This window comes from Miniopterus natalensis, chromosome 1 (genome assembly GCF_054644295.1).
Source record: "Miniopterus natalensis isolate mMinNat1 chromosome 1, mMinNat1.hap1, whole genome shotgun sequence".
NCBI lineage: Eukaryota > Metazoa > Chordata > Mammalia > Chiroptera > Miniopteridae > Miniopterus > Miniopterus natalensis.
Window position 1 is genome coordinate 57,994,325 of NC_142081.1, and position 19,140 is coordinate 58,013,464.

General features: G+C 37.7%; 1 protein-coding gene and 1 pseudogene across 5 annotated transcripts in view; both read left to right on the top strand.

Annotated features, from left to right (window-relative positions):
* Nucleotides 1-19,140, top strand: part of TTBK2 (tau tubulin kinase 2) — a 97,889-nt gene that overhangs the window by 52,886 nt on the left and 25,863 nt on the right. For all 5 annotated transcript variants that reach the window (XM_016212327.2, XM_016212329.2, XM_087822002.1 and 2 more), the window contains 3 exons: nucleotides 4,049-4,141; nucleotides 5,028-5,153; nucleotides 16,239-16,396. In XM_016212327.2, coding sequence (XP_016067813.2) covers nucleotides 4,049-4,141; nucleotides 5,028-5,153; nucleotides 16,239-16,396 — 377 coding nt within the window. The remainder of the gene's footprint in view (nucleotides 1-4,048; nucleotides 4,142-5,027; nucleotides 5,154-16,238; nucleotides 16,397-19,140) is intronic.
* LOC148094145 (deoxyuridine 5'-triphosphate nucleotidohydrolase pseudogene) lies at nucleotides 36-4,042 on the top strand (annotated as a pseudogene).

Genomic DNA, 19,140 nt, shown 5'->3' on the forward strand with positions numbered 1-19,140 from the left:
TAATGAAGTATTATATATATATATATATATATGTCATGGGGAATCTTGTATCTTTAATAGGTATAAGTAAGTATTAATGAATTTAATACAGGATTTTGAAGAAATAAAACATTTGTGTTCTATTTCTAGAAGTTATTAGGGAATGAAATGAAATAATTTTATCTATAATATGCATCTAATCTGTGATAGCCCTTCTCCATCAAATATTTTGTTTTCATGAAGATCTCAAATGCATACGACTTCAAAGCTTCTTAGTAAATATACCTTTTCTCTTAGGTTAAATTTTTAAGTGCACCCCCCACACACACTTTTTTTACTTTAATCCTTTTGTGGTGGGTATTTTATGGATTCTCAATCCTTAAACTTGTTTAGATGGAATTGAGAAATTTAACAAGTGATTTCTTGATAAAATCAAGATAAATTTTTTCTTGATCTTTTGTTACCATATTTTTGTTCTGTGAAGCCAAAATTGCTTTAATGAAACTTTGACCAGTGCTAAATATAATAGGAAGAGTATACTGAGGTTTTATATGCTATGCCCCAGTTAATTTGGTTTCCTATGATGTAATTATAAATTGAAAATAGGAAAAGTATTTTCATGAGTAAGTAGTACTCTGCTAAGCATTTTAACTCATTTGGTTTGATTCAGTGCTGTTTTATTTTATGGCATCTAGTCAGTTTTCTGCCTTGAAAAGAAAGTACTCTTATTTTCCAGGTAGAGTCTTACAAAATTTTATAAGGATTAGGCTTTGTAATTAATTCTATTAAATAATTATGTCAATTTTGGATCTTTGAAATAAGACACTCTTTTTGAGATAAGCATAAACATTTTCAGAAATCATAATAGCTCTATAAGCATTTCCAAAGTTGCTATTAGAAATCATATATATATATGATATATATATCATATATACATATATATCATAAATCATATCATATATATATATAACTTGAAGAGTAGAGATTTCTTCTAAAAGCTTCTCCAGCATAGAGTACTCTAAAAGTTACTCTGTTAACCTGCCTATTTGTTACCCATCTGCCCTTGGTAGAGGAATTTGATAGTGTATAAGAGTGGTTTGTTCCCTTCATTTTGGCTCCCAACACACCTCAGGAGTAGAATGCTTTACACAGTAACCTCACTTCACAGCAATGATTGTCAGTTTATGTGGTGACACAGGGGTGCAACTAGTGACACCTTAGGTGCTTGCCTAATTTTAAAAGATTTCCCAAATAATTCTGATATACATCTTCCATACTCTGCAATCCTGATTTGGTAATTTCTAAATATAATACACTTGATTTCTATTTTTTTGGTACCTTAAACTTTTAACATCAATAATTCCCAAACAAAATAAGGACTTTTTAGAACATTTGAACTCTGTTCATTTTGTCTTATTGTTGTCCCACATTTTAATCCTTTGTTAATACTTGTTTTATCTCAGTGCTTTGAAGAAATTACTTTACTTTCTTCTGTCTATGGTTGCTATTGAGAAGATCATTGTCTATTTAATTGTTGTTACCTTGTATTTAATTTTTTACTTTGCCTACTTTTGATATCTTCCTTTTTGTCTTTAGTGTCCTGCAAATACATTCAAATGTCCCTAGGTGTGGATTTGTTTATATTTATTCAGTTTGGGAGTTGTGCTTCCTAAATCTGAACATTCATGTCTTTCATTGATTCTGGAAGATTCTCAGATGTTATATTTTTAAATATTGCCTTTCCCTTTTTCTCTATACCTTTTTTCATACCTCAAAATTGGTGTATATTACATCTTCTTGTTCTGTCCTCCATGCCTCTTAAGTTCACTCTCAGATTTTCTCTTTGTGTCCCTGTTGCATTCTAGATAATTTTTTAGATCTGCCTTCCAATTCATTAATTCTTTTTTTGCTGTGTTGATCAGCTTTTTAACTTGTCCATTGGAGTTTTTAATTTTTACAATGGTACTTTTTATTTCTAGATATTTTTTTTTGGTCCTTTTTCAAATCTAATTGGTTTATTTATTTAGTTATTTGGTAAAATATGGTTCCTTTTTCATGACTTTAGTTTTATTTTTTGTTTAAACATTCTTATTTTATATTTTGTATCCTGTAATTCCATTTTTGAAATTTCTGAGTATCTAATTCTGTTCTTTATGTTTTCTCTTGTCATTAACTTATGGTAGCCTGCTTTCTAATGTATTTTATAATTTCACATAATGAGCTTATATTTGGTGGGTCTCATAGAAGTCCTGAATTTAATTAAGGGTGCTTTTATCTTGAGAAGATTTTCATTTGCATCTGTTGTCAATGCAGGACAGAATCACCCAGAAAATTCTTCATTCCTGGGCTTGGTATCCCAGACCACAATAGTGGTATAAATTTAAACCCCAAATCTGAGTGAGGGGCAGGCCTGCGATAACAAATTCTCAGGGAAAATTCTTTTTTAACCACTCAGTCTATCCCTTGATAGTGGTTATATTCTACAGAAAAAAATATTGCAGTATAATATACATACGAAATGTTGCACTAAAGATAGCCCTTTGAGGGTCCTAGCTATATATGGTGGTGGTAGGGGAAGTTGCTCAGTTGCAACTCCTGTCTTGTGTAGGCTCAGTGCATTTACACCTGTCCCCTGCCTGCTTGATAAAACCTATGACAGATATCTCCAAAACAGTCAAAGCTGAAGATTCAGCATCAGCTGGTTCCTCGTTTTCAGCTTGCTTTTTTTTTTTTTAAATCCTCACCCAATGATATTTTTTTCATTGCTTTTCAGAAAGTGGGGGGAGAGAGAGAGAGAGAGAAACATCAATGTGAGAGAGACACATCAATTGGTTGCCTCTCGCACATGCCCCCGCCAGGCCAGGGATGGAGCCTGCAATCCAGGTACCTGCCCTTGACTGGAATTGAAACTGAGACTTGTCAGTCTGCTGGCCAGTGTTCTAACCATTGAGTCAGACCAGCTAGGTTTGTCAAACGAGCGCTTTCTTTTAATTTTGACTCTTAGTATTTCCTTTACTTCTTTTTAAATTGAAAAAACACATAACATTAAACTTGGCTGAGAAGGCAGGACTCCTGGGCCAGCCCCGCCCCTCCGCCTTGCCCCACGGGGAGCACTGTGCTGCCAGAGGCATAGCCTGAGCCAAAGATGTCTTGGTGCCAAGACGCTCGCTGTCTCCCTGAGCAAGCAGCCCTGGCCTGCGGAGGAGGGCAGCCTGCGGCTTCACTTGTGCCAAGCGGTCCGCTTGGGCCAAGTGCCATGACCAGTACAGTGCCTATGATTACACAGTACCACTTATGGAGAAAACCCTTGTGAACACCGACTTTCAGATAGCTCTTTTTTCTGGGTGCTGTGGAAGAGTAAGTAGCTCCACGTTCCCGCCTGGCTGCAAAACACTTCATAGATGTAGTTGGATGGTGTAATAGCTGAAGATTATAGAGGAAATGTTCATGTTGTACTGTTTAATTTTGGCAAAGAAAAGTTTGAAGTAAAAAAAGGTGACCAAATTGCACAGCTCATTTGTAAACAGATTTTTTTATCCAGAAATAGAGAAAGTTCAAGTTTTGGATGACACTGGAAGGGGCTCAGGAGGTTTCGGTTCCACTGGAAAGAATTAAAATTTATGCTAAGAATAGAAAATTAGAAAACATATTTTTTTACTTAAAAATAGTTTTTGTTTAGTGAAAAAACAAACATTAAACTTATCATCTTAACCATTTTTAAGTGTACAATATGTGGTGTTAAGTATATTCACATTATTGTGCAACAAATTTCTAAAACTTTTTTATTTTGCAACACTGAAACTCTGTACCCACTAAACACTAATTTCCCTTCCCCCTTCCCTCAGCACTTAGCAACTACCTTCTCTTCTTAATGAATTCATTTATTAATTAATGGACTGTTAATTATATTATTTCCAGCATTTCTGGGTTTGGGGTATTCTTTGTATCAAAAAGTTCTTAAGTACATCTGTTCTGCCATGTACATTGCTATATAGCTATGTAGTTAGACAATGTAATATACTCACAAAGTGGTAATATAATATGACTGAATTTTGTTTTGCTTATGAAGGAAATGGGAAGACATGATGACCTTTGGTCCTTATTCTACATGTTAGTGGAATTTGTGGTTGGCCAGCTGCCATGGAGAAAAATAAAGGACAAGGTAATTTTGGAAATGGAAATGTCAATTTGGGGTAGGGGAAAGAATAAAAATTCTTCCTTGGTAGGCATTTTTGTTGAGAATATATTTATGTATAAGAATTAAAATTTACAAGCATTTTCACTATATCACACCCAGTATGTATATTTTGTGTCTCTAAACTGATATTAGAGATCTAATTGATTTTATGACTTTTCTATATACATAGAAATAGATACTAATTTAAGTACATTATCACTTTAAAAAAAATATATGTTTTTATTGATTTCCAGAGAGAGGAAGGGAGAGGGAGAGAGAAACATCAATGATGAGAGAAAATCATTGATTGGCTGCCTCCTGCACTCCCCCTACTGGGATTTGAGCCTGTAACCCGGGCATGTGCCTCAACCGGGAATCGAATCCGTGACCTCCAGGTTCACGGGTTGACGTTCAACTAGTGAGCCACGCCGACCAGGCAGTACATTATCACTTCTAATTTGATTTTTAGCTCTCCCTCTTAGTTTTTATTTTCACTAGTTCTCCTTTTCTTTTTTATAAGTCAGTGAAACTCCATTTTAATTGTCACGTTATATTGTTTGATTTGAAAACTGTAAACACCTGTGTTGATATCAAAACATAGACCAGATTTAAAATCAACTTTTGGAGGGAGAGCTATGGAGTCACTGATGCAGAACTCTGTGTTGCCCTTTGGTTCTGCATTACATTCTTTCCCACCCCCACTTTAAAGCAGTATGCATTAAGCTGTTAGTATGAGCTCAGTTCTTGCTTTATACTTAATTATCCACAGTTTCATTCCCCAGTACATACCCTTGAGACTGTTACTGAGAGGCTCTTAATGTGTGGCTGCCAAGATAAATTGACTTTAGTTCCATTTCTCTTTTCTTCCCAGGAACAAGTAGGCTCTATTAAGGAGAGGTATGACCACAGGCTTATGTTGAAACATCTCCCTCCAGAATTCAGCATCTTTCTGGACCACATCTCCTCTTTGGATTATTTTACAAAACCAGACTATCAGGTAATCATCTTTGTGAGTTCTGTGGGCTAATTATTCTCTCTTTCATCACTTATTTTTATTTTTTATTTTTTAAATATATCTTTATTGATTTCAGAGAGATGAAAGGAGAGGGAGAGAGAGAGATGGAAACATCAGTGATGAGAGTCATTGATCGAGCCCGCAACCCGGGCATGTGCCCTGGCCGGGAATCGAACCCCGATCGTCTGGATCCTAGGTCAACGCTTAACCCGCTGAGCCACGCCCAGCTGGGCTCTTTCATCACTTACTGTAGTTTTGAGGGTGTTATAAATGACTGTGGGAGGTCCCTAGAATAGTACTATTTTTTTTTTGAATCCTTACCAGAGGATATATATTTTTTCCCATTATTATTATTATTATTATTTTTTTTTTTTAAGAGAGAGTGTAAGGGAATTTGTGGAAGGGGGGAGAGAAAGAAACATTGTTGTGAGACACATTGATTAGTTGCCTCCCACACAAACCCGACCAGGCGAGGGATTGAACCTGCAACCCAGGCACGTGTCCTTGACCAGGAATCGAACCTGAGGCCCTTCAGTCCGTGGTCTGATGCTCTAACCACTCACTGAGCCAAACCGTCCAGGGCAAATAATACTGCTTTAGTACATTCTGAGGAATGTGATGAAATTCACTGATGATGACAGCATCTGTGTGTGTGTGTTCCCTTCCTTCTGGATAAACATACTTCATTAGAGTTTTAGGTTTGTTCATTATGTAACAGATTTTACTGTTCCTGCTGTGATTCATCTGATGTAGAACTGCTGATAGTTCAAATTATGTAAATCCTGTAGCTAATGTTTACCAGAAGGAAATGTCCAACTAGGTAATGAATCTGTTGAGGATTTAAGGATTGCATATCACATACTAATATTCTATAGGACAACAGTCAGTGAAGATTGTTGGCTCTGTTTTGTCTGTGGCCAGTGAATCATTTCCTTAGAGTATCAGTTAATGAGACCTTATAAGGGTTGTCTCGGTTTACCACAAATTGCATCCCTAACCCAACGAGCTATATTTCAGAAGATTCTATTGATCTCAGAGAAAACTTGGGCAGAGCTTAATGTAAAATAATCACTGCCACTGAAAACAGAAATGAAACCACACATGGATTAATAATAATAATATATTAGTGTATCATTTTTATCTACAAAGGACAGCACCTAGACTTTACTGACTGTTAGTGGAAGTTTTATATTCTAAAGTGTTGTTAGTGTTGCATAGTCAAAAGACTAAGACTACCCACAGCAGAGTGAGCTTATTTGCATATAATAACTATTTCTGTGTGAAATTGCAGCATTTGTATAAGATATAAACAAGATATAAAGCAGAGAGACAACATACAACCTTGGGTCCTTAGAGACCTTAAGGGGGTGGGTAAGCTTGTCATCTTCTTCCCTATGTGGCTATTTGTGTTATAAACTGTATGCTGTCCAACAAATGGAGAAAATACATTTTATACAAGTCATTTTGGAGTATATTCTTATATTTACATTTTATTTGTATTTTCTGAAATGCAGAGAGTTCACATTACTTGCAATAAAGTAGTAAAATTATACTTATAAGACTAGATTCAGGAAGAGCTGGAAAATGTTCCAACTTTCCCATCTTGGGTGCTGATAATTTTTTAAAATAATTTAGTTTAAATTAACACATTATCAGTCTCAAGTTTTTCATTTGTATATTCTCTTGGGGGCTTCTCTGTGTTTCTGTCACATAAAAACAAAACAAAAGTATAGTGAGATTCCTGTTTTGGGAAGAGCAGGCGTAATATTTTCTTTGTTTCACAGATTCTGTAAATAACCTGGTTCATTCTTGCTTTCTGATCTTTTATAAGCAGTGAGTGGGAGCAGGGGGCAGGTGGATGGGAGATGGGTAATTGGAAAAAAGATGCTGGTGTGACTGTGTATTCTGATGCCTAGTATCAGTGTGACATCAGGTTCCAAAAAGGACTGAGCTTTGTAGCTTTTGTCTCTTGCTTTCCTCACAGAGGTTTGTTGTGGCCTTCATTTTGAGAAAAATTACCCTACTTTGAATCTGAATGCTCTTGTGAATGGAATTCATCCCTGAATTTGAGTTTAATTACTATTTTTTCAAAATTTTAAATTCTTCATTGGACAACCACTCTAGTTAAAAACACACATCCTCCAGCAACAAGCAAAAAAAATACCAGTATTTAGTGTAACTGCTTCCCTAGCTACATCAAAGGGCAAATACTATTTCTCCAGCTTTGTATGTTCTGAGTCAAAACCAAAGTGAATATATTTTATAATCAAAATGTTAAATGATGCTGTTTTATAAAGCCACCTACACTTTGAACGTCTATTTTTTTTATAAATCTTTAAAAATCAGTGTTTCTTGCTAGAGATAATTATCTTAACAAATTGCACAGGGCCAATACATCCATTAGCCTGCTGCTGCTCACTCGGATAGCAGGTGTAGACCTAGAGAGAAGAGCTGTTTTGCTCTCTACCAGGGATCTTTTATACATGTCTCAGTTAGAATAAAGACTGACACTTGTTTTTGTAAAATGTTATGGTGTTTTGGGATATTACATCCAAATTTATCAATCTAAATACAGGGTGTGGCAAAAGTAGGTTTACAGTTGTTCGCATGGAAAATAATACAAGAATTAATAATACAAGAAAAAAATGCTGTGTTTCACATACAGCTGTAAACCTACTTTTGCCCCACCCTGTACTATTATATGCTATGTGCTATAAATCCTGTTTTCTGTCTGTTAAACTAAAGATGAAGATAACAGAATTATAGCCAAGATTAAAGCAGATTCTTACTATAAATATAGGATGTCCCCCAAAAATATATACACACTTTAACATCTGATAGCTCAGTTTTGAAAATGAAATATATTTTAGTAAGGACTATCTTTTATAATTATTCCTAGTGTGTATATACATTTTTTGGGACACCCTATATTGTTTTCATTACTAGATTTTGAAAGAGCATAGCAACCATAAGAGACCAAACTGCTGGGCCATGAATCTCCTCAGGTGGTAGAATTACGTCGATCTATACACACACACACACACACACACACAGGAGTGCATGTAACTGGTAAAATTTGATAAGCTCTGTGGATTGTACCAAAGTCATCTTCCTATTTTGTTTTTTGTTGTTGTTGTTTTTTAATCCTTACCCGAGGATATTTTTTCCATTGCTTTTCCAAGACAGTGAATGGGAGGGAGGGAGGGAGGGAGGGAGGGAGGGATATGAGAGAGACACATTGATTGGTTGCCTCCTACATGCACCTTGACTAAGGTTGAGGTATGTGACCTTGACCAGAATCCAACCTGAGACCCTTCAGTCTGCGGCCAACACTCTAACCACTGAGCCAAACCAGCTAGGGCTCATCTTCCTGGTTTTGATGTTATACTCTAGTTATTTAAGATGTTACCATAGGGGCAAACTGGATGAAGGGGATTTCTCTGTATAGTACTTTTGTACTTTCCTATGAATATTTAGTTCAGTTCATCCTGAACAACATAGGTTTGAACTACGCAGGCCCACTTACAAGTGGTTAGGAATCCACATACTAGGAGGATGTACTTAAGTTATACATGGATTTTCGACTGTGTGGGTGGTCAGTACCCTTAACCCCTGAGTTGTTGAAGGGTCGACTGTATTTCAAATTAAAAGTTAAAAATAAAGTGCTGGGCCAACATTTTCAGAAATATAGATAGTGATTGAAAAAGTGTAGCTAGCTTATAATTTAAATAAATTATTTTAAGGTGTTTTAAGAAAGGAAAACATCTGAGTGGTTCCTAGGAAAATCATCTTTATTTTTATCCTTATACCTGCTCATTCTTTTGTGCATTTTTAAAAAAATTTTATTTTTGTTTAAAATATTACAGATGTCCCTTTTCTCCCCAATGACCCATTCCACCCCTCTTCCCAGTCCCTCTCCCCACCATTGTCTGCATCCTTGGGTTGTGCATATGTGCATATAAATTCTTTAGTTACTCTCTCCCCCTCCACCCACCCGCCCTCCTCCATCCCTCTGACATTCATCAGCCTCATCTGTGCTTCCATGTCATTGAATCTATTCCGTTCATCAGTTTATTAAGTTCTTTAGATTCCACATACACATCAACAAATGACATGTGCTGTCGAGGGTGTGGAGAAAGGGGAACCCTAGTACACTGCTGGTGGGAATGCAGACTGGTGCAGCCACTATGGAAAACAGTATGGAGGTTCCTCGAAAAATTAGCAATGGAGCTGCCTTTTGACCCAGTGATTCCACTCCTAGGAATGTATCCTAAGAATCCTGAAACATTCATCAGAAAGAATATATGTACCTCGATGTTCATAGCAGCACAGTTTACAATAGCTAAGATATGGAAACAGCCCAAGTGCCCATCAGTAAATGAGTGGATAAAAAAGCTGTGGGACATTTACACCAAGGAAAATCTTTATCGATCTTGACTGCCACCACAGGACTCCACCTGTAGGTGTCACTGTTAATGGAAAACTAATATAGCAACATCAGACTGGATAAAGGAAAGCCCTTGGTGCCTTTACAAATTATTGTCACACACACAGCAATGTCACAGTAATACCTGGGCAGTACTATTATCCCGACTTATGGAAACCTTGTAGCCTGGAAAAACTAATGGTGCTAGAATTTGTTGTCTGAACCCACTTCTAACCCGTTCAAAAAGGCCCAAGCTCTTTCCAATTTGCCATCTGCCTTCCTTGGAGAGGTGGCCACGAATACAATAGGCACTGTAAAGTAAATACCAACATGACTGGTTAAGAAAAATTCAGTGAACTAAAAGATTATATGAGTAAGTATCTGAAATTATTGTCCTTAATAGGATCACAAGATTCTGACATAAGAACACAAAATGTATCTTTATTGAAGTGTTCAGGTTATGTTAAGCACTGTTTAGCAAGTCAAGAAGACTAATGAAACCCACAAACACACACCATTGGTGAGCCTAAAACTAAAATGTGTATATGTCAACCAGTTCATACACTGCCACAACATGGCTAAAATCAGAGGATATGATGGAGAGGAAATCCAAAGCTGACCCTTCTTGCTTTGGGGGACTTAAAGTTGTTTTAGGATCCCCTGACTCTGATAAGAGTTAACTTTTTCAGAGGGCATATATGGGCTGCTTGTGAAGCAAACAAGAATTTGAACTAGGAACAAAGAGGAGCCTCCCATAAAATAGGTCAGGGAAGGTCTTTTACTGAAGCTGCCATTTAAGCCAAGCCCTAAAAAGTGAGACTATATTTGCCATGTGAAGAGCAAAAATAAGAAGCAGAATGTTATAAGCAAAAGGAAGAACAATGGGCATAGGCTCTGATTCAAGAAAGGAATGAAAAGATAAGTAACTAGAACATAGTAAATGAGGGAAGAGAGTGGTTCGAGATGAAATTGGAAAGAAAGGCAGAGACTAGATGATGCAGGGCTTGTAGTCCTTATTAAAGAATTTGGGTTTTATTCTGTGCAGCAGGAAGCCTTGGAATTCTAACAAACAGGAGCATTGTGATCCAATTTGTATTTTAAGAGGATTGTTTTTGTAGTTGTGTGCATTCCGATGAGGTAGAGGAGAATTGGAGACTATTTAGGGAGGTATTAAGAAAGGCTGAGCTATGCTTTAGAAAGAAAGATTTAAAAAAATCCATGTCTTAACATTACAGAGTCTTATTTTTTTGTGTCACAAAGCAGTATAGTTACTGGGCAGCTCTCCTAGGCAACTCTCAAGTGGTAACTTGACCATCCAGGTTCCATCCATATTTTGACACTGCTGTCTATAATACATAGCCTTTACAGTCATCAGGAAGGGGAAGAGCAAAGTGTGGATTATTGCTTGGGGGTTTTATGACCAGTTCTGGAAGTGATCTAAACACTTTGACATATATTCACATTGACCCAATTCTAACTGCAGGGGAAGCTGGGAGATACAGTCTTCCCTTGTGGGCAGGAACAGTGATGGTCTAGACTTGGATATAAGCAGAAGAGATGGAGAGAGATGGATGAGCAACCATGCTGCCTCACACTGCCTCAGGTTCCTTGGGGCTGCCAACCAGGGGAACTCCTGAGTTCTTCTCCAGATCTTGACATAAATGGTGAAAACAGCTAAAATCTGGGCTTCAACTCATTCTCTTTATTTGATCTCATTTTCTGGTTCTTTTCTCCAAAGGGTGGGTGTAATGCAGTTTTTCCCCCTTTATCAATGCTGCTAAAAATCCCTGGCAGTGGAGGGAAATCTAGAACATGTGCATTTTTTTTTCTTCTGTATTACATCTACTTATCACTGAAGTGAGTCAGTTTCTTTTGCAGTAAATAATCTATTTTTAAATCAGCCAAGCCAGCATTGCCATTGCATTCTGCTAAGTGCTTTATTGATCCACTAATTTATCATTTATTAACTGAAAATTCAGATATCAGGATTCTCAGTGAGTCTTCAGCATCACATTACAAATAATTCTTGTTTTTGCAAAGACTGGACTTAGTCCCCATGCTCTTTGAAAGGGCAAACTGGGATTTCATGTGTAGGTAACTATCATAAAGCTAGTGATTGCTTTTGTGCTAGGATTAGAGAAAGGAGAGGTGTTTCCCGAAGGCATTATGTCTATGTCAGATGACTGATTGCTTTACAGAACAAGGATAGCAGTAAGGTGGTGGGAGCTAGCACCAGGCATTTTTGTGAAGTACACATGCTTACGTATGCAATTAATTTATTTTAGATAAATTAAATTTTTGTTGGTTAAATTTTTGCTCATTATTAAAAGTAATACATAGTTATTATAAAAGTTTGGAAATTACCCAAAAGTAGAAAATCCAAATTATTTAAAATTTCATCACCCAGATATATAGTACCTGCTTTTTAGGGGGGTTTTTGTGTGCGTGTGTCTTGAATAATTTGCTTTAGAAAAATCATTTTATTGTGTATCCCATTAGAATTGGGATCAAGAAAACGGACTACCTCTTATTCATAAGTAAAGTAGAAGGAAAATTGACACAAGTAATCCACAACTGTAGCTAAATAAAAAGTAATACTGCATTGTTGCCTGTCCAGACCTTCCTCAGGTCTTCCCTCCTCTTTTTTTTCTTCTCCCCCCAAAGTCTTCTTTCCCAGCCTCCTCCCCTTCCCTACTTTTATTCAAGGAAGATTCACCCTCTTCATGATGTTACGTCTCTAGAATTTCTCACACTAGTTCACCAATCTCTCCTACTGCAGCAAAGTTATGAGCATGTTTGTCCAGAACAATCTTAAAGTGTCAGCCACAAATTCAAAATTTCTTTGCATTCTCCTGATTTATCTTTAAGGTTCATATGAATTTTGCTTTCTAACTTTGTGTTTATTGTATTATAAAATATATTAAATGTCTTACCTCTGCGTAAAATTCTTCAGGAAGCTGTGGATTCATCAGGTGACTTTAAACCCTCTCTAGCGGGTGGCTGCATCCCCTGGGGCATCCCTAGAGGGGAAGTGTCAGAATCATCTGAAAAGTTTTTTCACAATTTGTTCTACCCCTTTTTCAGCTTGAGAATTACTGCCACAGTGAGCTCCTGTTCTGGTTGGAAAGTGCTTTGTTCCTCAGTTACATTGGGGTAAAAAAAGATGAGGGATCACAAGTTTTATATTTATATATCTATGTAATTTATAAGGTGACTAATTTATATTGTTCTCAAATCTACTTGAATGAGTAACTGAATTGGAGGGTTTTTTTGTTTTGTTTTATTATTTCTTTTAGTGAACTCAGTCCTCACCGCCCACCCCCACCAAGAGTCCTTGACTTATCCTGTTTCTACACATCGAAGATTAGGATTTAGAGCCCCACCTTGTTCCTGAATTGGAAAATTATTTTACTACATTAGGAATGCTTTGTCCTTTAAAGTATCAGCAGAGCTGTATCTAGTCTGACCTCAGTGCTTTGAGCTTTCCTTCTGTTTCTTTTGTTCTCTGCCTTCCATCCTTCTGCCTCCTGCTGCTGATCTCAAGAATCACCATCATAGTGACAAACTGAGGCTCAGTGGAATGTGCTACATTCTTATTTGAGGCCCAATGGCATATGCTATATTTTCTAAGACATATAATACTATAATAATTATAAGAAAATAATTCTATGATAAAAGGACATCTTGCATAAACACTGTTTAGGATTATTCCTATTACAGCCCAGTACAGGCAGAGCATTTAGCACTAGTGGTGTAAGTACTCACACAGCAAGGCAGGTGTTGCCTCCTGGGTAGGAACTCCACCTTTCAGGAAGCATACATCTTGTTCTATGAGAACCTCGATTTCCAGAGTTAGGAGAGAGATCAAAGGTCTGCAACTTCAGTTCCTATGTGCTGAGTCTCAATCTGTCTTCCTTCTCTTTTGTGTTTTCTACAGCCCTTTACCTCTGAAAATTTGGGGAAGTCTAAGCTATAACATAGTTAACAACAAAAATATGACCAAAATAAAAATTCTCAGGTTTTATAACTGTCTTTTCCAATTCCTTTTATCTTTTTAGTTTCCTTTTGTACATTTATCATTTTTTTCTTTAGGACTTAAAGGTAGGGTTATGGAAATCTTTCAGTAAATATTATTAATCACAAACATTTATTCTTAAAATGATTTTGGAGTGACTAAAGATTTTGTGCTCACAATTCCAACATGGTTAGTTTTGTATGTTTTCCCCCCACACCACCAAGCAATTCTCTGATACCAGCTGGGTGTCCTACAATTCAAATCATTTCTGACACTATCTACCCAGAGATAGCTAGCATCAGATTCCACAGGTTAAGGACTCAGCCCCGCAAGACTGTCCTCCACTTCAGATGCCAGTTGCAAGTCCTGGTTGTCACCTGTCTTTCTGATGGACTGGCTGTCTATAAATCAGAGGTTCCCACAACCCCCTCCTTGGGTTCAAATAATTTGCTAGAACAGTTCTAGGACTCAGCAAACTAATTTTATCACTAGATGACTGGTTTATTCCAAAGGATATAACTCAGGAACACCAAATGGAAGAGATGCATAGGGCAAGGCATGGGGAAGGGGTGCAGAGCTTCTAAGCCCTCTGTGAGGGTACCACCACGTGTTTACCACTCCAGAAGCTCTCAGAACCCTGTCATTTTGGGGTTTTGTGGAGGCTTCATTTCATAGGCATAATTGATTAAGTCATTGAGCATTAGTGATTGATTCAACCTCTAGCCCTCTCTTCCCTCTAGAGACCAGAAAGGTGAGACTGAAAGTTCCAATCCTCTAATCACAGGGTGGGTTCTTCTGGTGACCACCCCTCACCCTTAGGTGCTTTCCAAAAGTCACCTCATTAACATAAACCCAGTTGTGGTGGAAAGCGGCTTGTTAAGAATAACAAGACACTCATCTCACCTCTATGGCTCTGAAGTGATATCAGGAATGGAGGACCAGACCTAATATTAGAACCAAAGATTCTTCCATTGCACTTATCTCTCAGGAAATTCTAAGGGTTTTGGGAGCTTAACGCCAGGAACCATGGACAAAGACCAAATATATATGAGGACTATATTTTGGTCATTTGAGTTACCAAATATATATTTCTTACAGATCACAATATTGCGCTCATATATAAGGCATATGTTAGATACATAATGAGCAACATCAGACATGTACTGGCCTATTGGAGCTTACTGTTTGGGTGAGAGAGAGAGAGAGACATATCAATTAAATAATCAGAGGTAATAATAAAACTGATAGCATTTGACCTTTTTCTTGTTGAGACTGCTCATTTGGCATCTAGAACACCACACATTTGGTTTCCCTGCCTCACTAGTCACTTCTTGTTTTCCATCGCTGAGTCCATCTAAATGTTAGAGTGCCCCAGGCCTTAGCCTTTGGGCATCTTTACTACCTACTTTCCTTAGATTATATCATTCAGTAGTATGGCTTTAAATACTACTTATTAATATCTATACACTGTTGACTATCAACATTGTATCTGTGTTCCTGTTCCTTCCTAAATGCCATAAAATTTTCAATATCCCAATTCTCAGACTCACTGTTTTTCATCTCAGTAAGTGGTAGCATTTACCCAGTGGCCCAGGACAGAAATATAAATTATTTCTTATTCTTTCTTTACTTTCCTAGCTTTCATCTAATCCATCAGCAAGTTCTGTTGGCTGTACAAATTATATCCAAATCTTACCACTTTTTATCACCTCCACTGTTACTGTGCTGGTTTAAATTCAGTAGCCTCCTAACTCACATCTGTTCCTAGCACCCTCATTCCTGCTCCCCTTTCTGGCATCTATTGTCGACTTAATAGGCAGAGGAATCTTTTTAAAGCCTAAAACAGACCTTCACAAAATCCTTCAGTGAGGAAGTGCTGATTCCAGGTCTGGGATGGGAAATGTACAAGATGAATCTCTAAGGATAGGATACTAATAGATACAGAGCAAGAGAAATGAGAAGAGAATAAGGCTCTAATCATAAAACTGAAAATGGTACATACTGTCAGAAACAGTAAAGGAAGGTCTTTGGGAGATTTTTCTCAAGATGACATCAGACTTTTGGAATTTAAAGGCCAAAAAAAGCTGAAATTATATATACTATATATCAAATAATAGGGCAGATTTCTTTTTGATAATTGTGTATACACACACAAACTAAGAAATTTTCAAACCCACAAAAAAAACTGGAAAAAAACACAATGAACTTCTGTATACTCCTTAACCTAGACATATCAGCTATTAACACTGGTCACTTATTTAGTTGAACCATATAGAAATGCCCCTTTTGACCAAAAAAAAAAATCACATAGATGATTGAAACTGAATACTCAAATATACATACAACACACATTTCCTGATGCTAAAGGTTTTAGATATGACACTTCACTATATGTCTTCCAGGGACAAAGACATTCTACTGTGTCACTACAAACCAGTGCCTCAACCAAGAAAAATCAGTATTAATTCAGTATCATCATCCACATACAGTCCTTATTCAAATTCCCTTCTTTATGTCATCGGGTTTTAAAAAATATCTACAAAACTAATTTATGAGTCTGGGGTGCTTAAAGAATAAAGTGACTGTTTACTATTGGCTTACTCTAGTTTTTTTCTTTGTGGTTTAGCTTCTTACATCCGTGTTTGACAACAGCATCAAAACCTTTGGAGTATTTGAGAGTGACCCTTTTGACTGGGAGAAGACTGGAACTGATGGCTCTCTAACAACCACCACTACTTCTACCACCCCTCAGCTGCACACCCGCTTGACCCCTGCAGCAATTGGGTATGTCCTCAGCAGCCCATTTAGCAGTCTTTCCTGGATGCGTTATATTGGCAGAAATGTTTTCATCCAGATTCCCTCAGATGACCAAATGCTAAGACATAGGTGGAAGCCTGTGGCTTTTCTTGAATTGACATTGCTCTTGTATATGCCTTTGTTCAGATTTACTGTTCTTAGAAAGTGTTTATAAATCATACTGTGAAATGGGAGCTTAGAGCTTGTGTGACTTGATGTGAGATTTACAGTGGGTTTTCTCATTTAAGCATTTGTTGCATTTACTTCTAAAGAATACATGGGACTCTGGACAGAATGAGCCACAATGATATCTAATTATACTGTGCTTAAGTTTAGTGGGAACAAAACATGTGTTTTGTTCCTCTTAAGAGTGATTTAATTTTCAAAGTGTAATATTAGTAACAGGTTATAGTATATTTCCATCTTCTTGGTTTTTTGAGTTTATTGTTTTTTCTACGTGCATAAATAGTTGCTTTGGGGGAGGCAGGTTGTCTTCTTTTTCTGACCCATTTTTTACCTGCTCTGATTGCTTCAAACTGTTTGGTTTTATTTATTTATTTATTTATTTATTTATTTATTGATGGCATACTTATCGTTATTGTTGAAAGTATTACTGATGTCCCCTTCTTTTCCCCCATTGACTCCCTCCACCCAGCATCCGCCCCCGCCCACCCTCCCCCCAGGCCTTCTCCACACTATTATCCGTGTCCATGAGCTATGCATATATCCATGTAAGTTCTTGGATTAATGTCTCCCCACCACTCCCCCAAAACCACCTTCCCTCTGAGATTCCTCGGTCTATGCTTCTATGTCTTTGGATCTGTTTTGTACACCAGATTTTTTTTTTGTTCATTTAATTCCACATATGAGTGAGATCATGTAAAACTGAATCAGGAAGAATCAGAAAACCTGAATAGGCCAACAACAACTGATGAAATCGAAGCAGTAATCAAAAAACACCAGCACACAAAAAAGCTCTGGTCTGGACAGCTTCACAGGGGAGCTTTACCAAGCATTCTACTTCTTATTATAGCAGTCCCTTTAATATTTCTTGCAATGTTGGTTTGGTGCTGATAAACTCCTTTGGCCTTTTTTTTTTTTTTTTGTCTAGGAAGCTCTTTATTTCACCATCTATTTTGAATGATAACCTTGCTGAATAGAATAGTTTTGGTTTCAGATCCTTGCTTGTTTTCATTTCCTTGAATACTTTGTGCCATTTTCTTCCGGCCTGTAGTGTTTCTGATGAGAAATCACCTGACAGCCTTATAGGAGCTGCTTTGTAGGTAGCAGCTTGCTTTTTTTCTTCTTGCGTTTAAGATTCTCTTTGTCTTGAATTTTTGGCATTTTAATTATGTGTCTGGGCTTGGGCCTCTTTGGGTTCTTCTTGCTTGGGACACTGTGCCCCCCTGAACTTGTTTGACTTTTCCCTTCACTAGGTTAATGAAGTTTTGTGCCATTATTTCTTTAAACATGTTCTCTATACCTGGGTCACTTTTATTCCCTTCTGGTATTCCTCTGATGGGAATATTGTTATGTTTCATGTTATCCCACAGCTCCCTTAAGCTGTAATCCTGTTTTACTTGTTTTTTCTTTTTGGATCTCTGATTGAGTGCTTTTTCTACCCTGTCTCCTAATTCACTGATCTGCTCTTCGGTTTCCTCTAATCAGCTGTTTATCCCTTTCAATATATTCTCTATTTCTGCTATGTGATTCTTAATTTCCTTCATAATTTCCCTATCTTTTCTCACCATCTTTACAATCAGCATTCTGAACTCTATATCTGATAGATTGTTTATTTCCATTTCATTTAGCTCTTCTTCTGGAGAATTCTGTTCTTTCACCTGGGGCTTGTTTCTTTGCCTCCCCATTTTGAATGCCTGTTTGGGTTTGTTTCTATGTATTAGGTAGAGACGCTTTTTTTGGAGGGTCTCTGGTGCAGACCAATGTCAGATGCTGTTTGTGACTGGCCTTGAGTACCTTGTTTGGAGCTATCAGTGATCCACAGTTCACGGCTCCCTCTTCTCATTCTGGATGTATTTGGAAAGGGCCAAGATGTGCACCAAGTTCTGCTTTTCCAATCCCCAGGTCCAGAAGCAGATCAGGCAAAGACTCAAAGCACTCAGAGATCCACCTCTTCTTGCAGGTTGATTGTTATTCTGAGTCTTTTAATGAGCCTCAGGCTGTAGACCACAACAAGGTGTAAAGTCCATCGGGTGGGGCAATTCTTTCACCCCCTCCCCCAAGGCAAAAGCTGCCTGGATAGTAAAGGTATGCCTGAGAAATATGTCCTCTGCAGTATGGGGGAATGACTCAGCACAGGAAACCAGATGGCTGCCCTCCAAGCTCTATCCCCAGAACCAGCATCCTGGATTTTCCTGATACAGCTCTAGCCCACTCTGCCCTCCCTCTGCTGGATCCCAAAGTGAGTGGCTGCACACAGAACTTTGTGCATTGGCCCTTTAAGAGGGTGCCTGCATTTCCAACCATCTCTCTCTGGCAGACAGAAACCCCGCTTATTTTCACAGCCAGATGCTATCTGAGTACCTTTCTCAGTTCTACTGCTCTGGTCTGGGGTGCCCAGCTTGGGGTTTAGAAGCCAGAGTTCTCACTGGGAACCCCCCACAGCTGAGATATCTCTCCAGAGCTTCAGCTGTTACCTGTGGTGGCCCAGCCTGCCCTCTTGTGCTTCTGTACTTCCTACCAGTCTCTGTGCAGTCTCCACTTTATGTCCT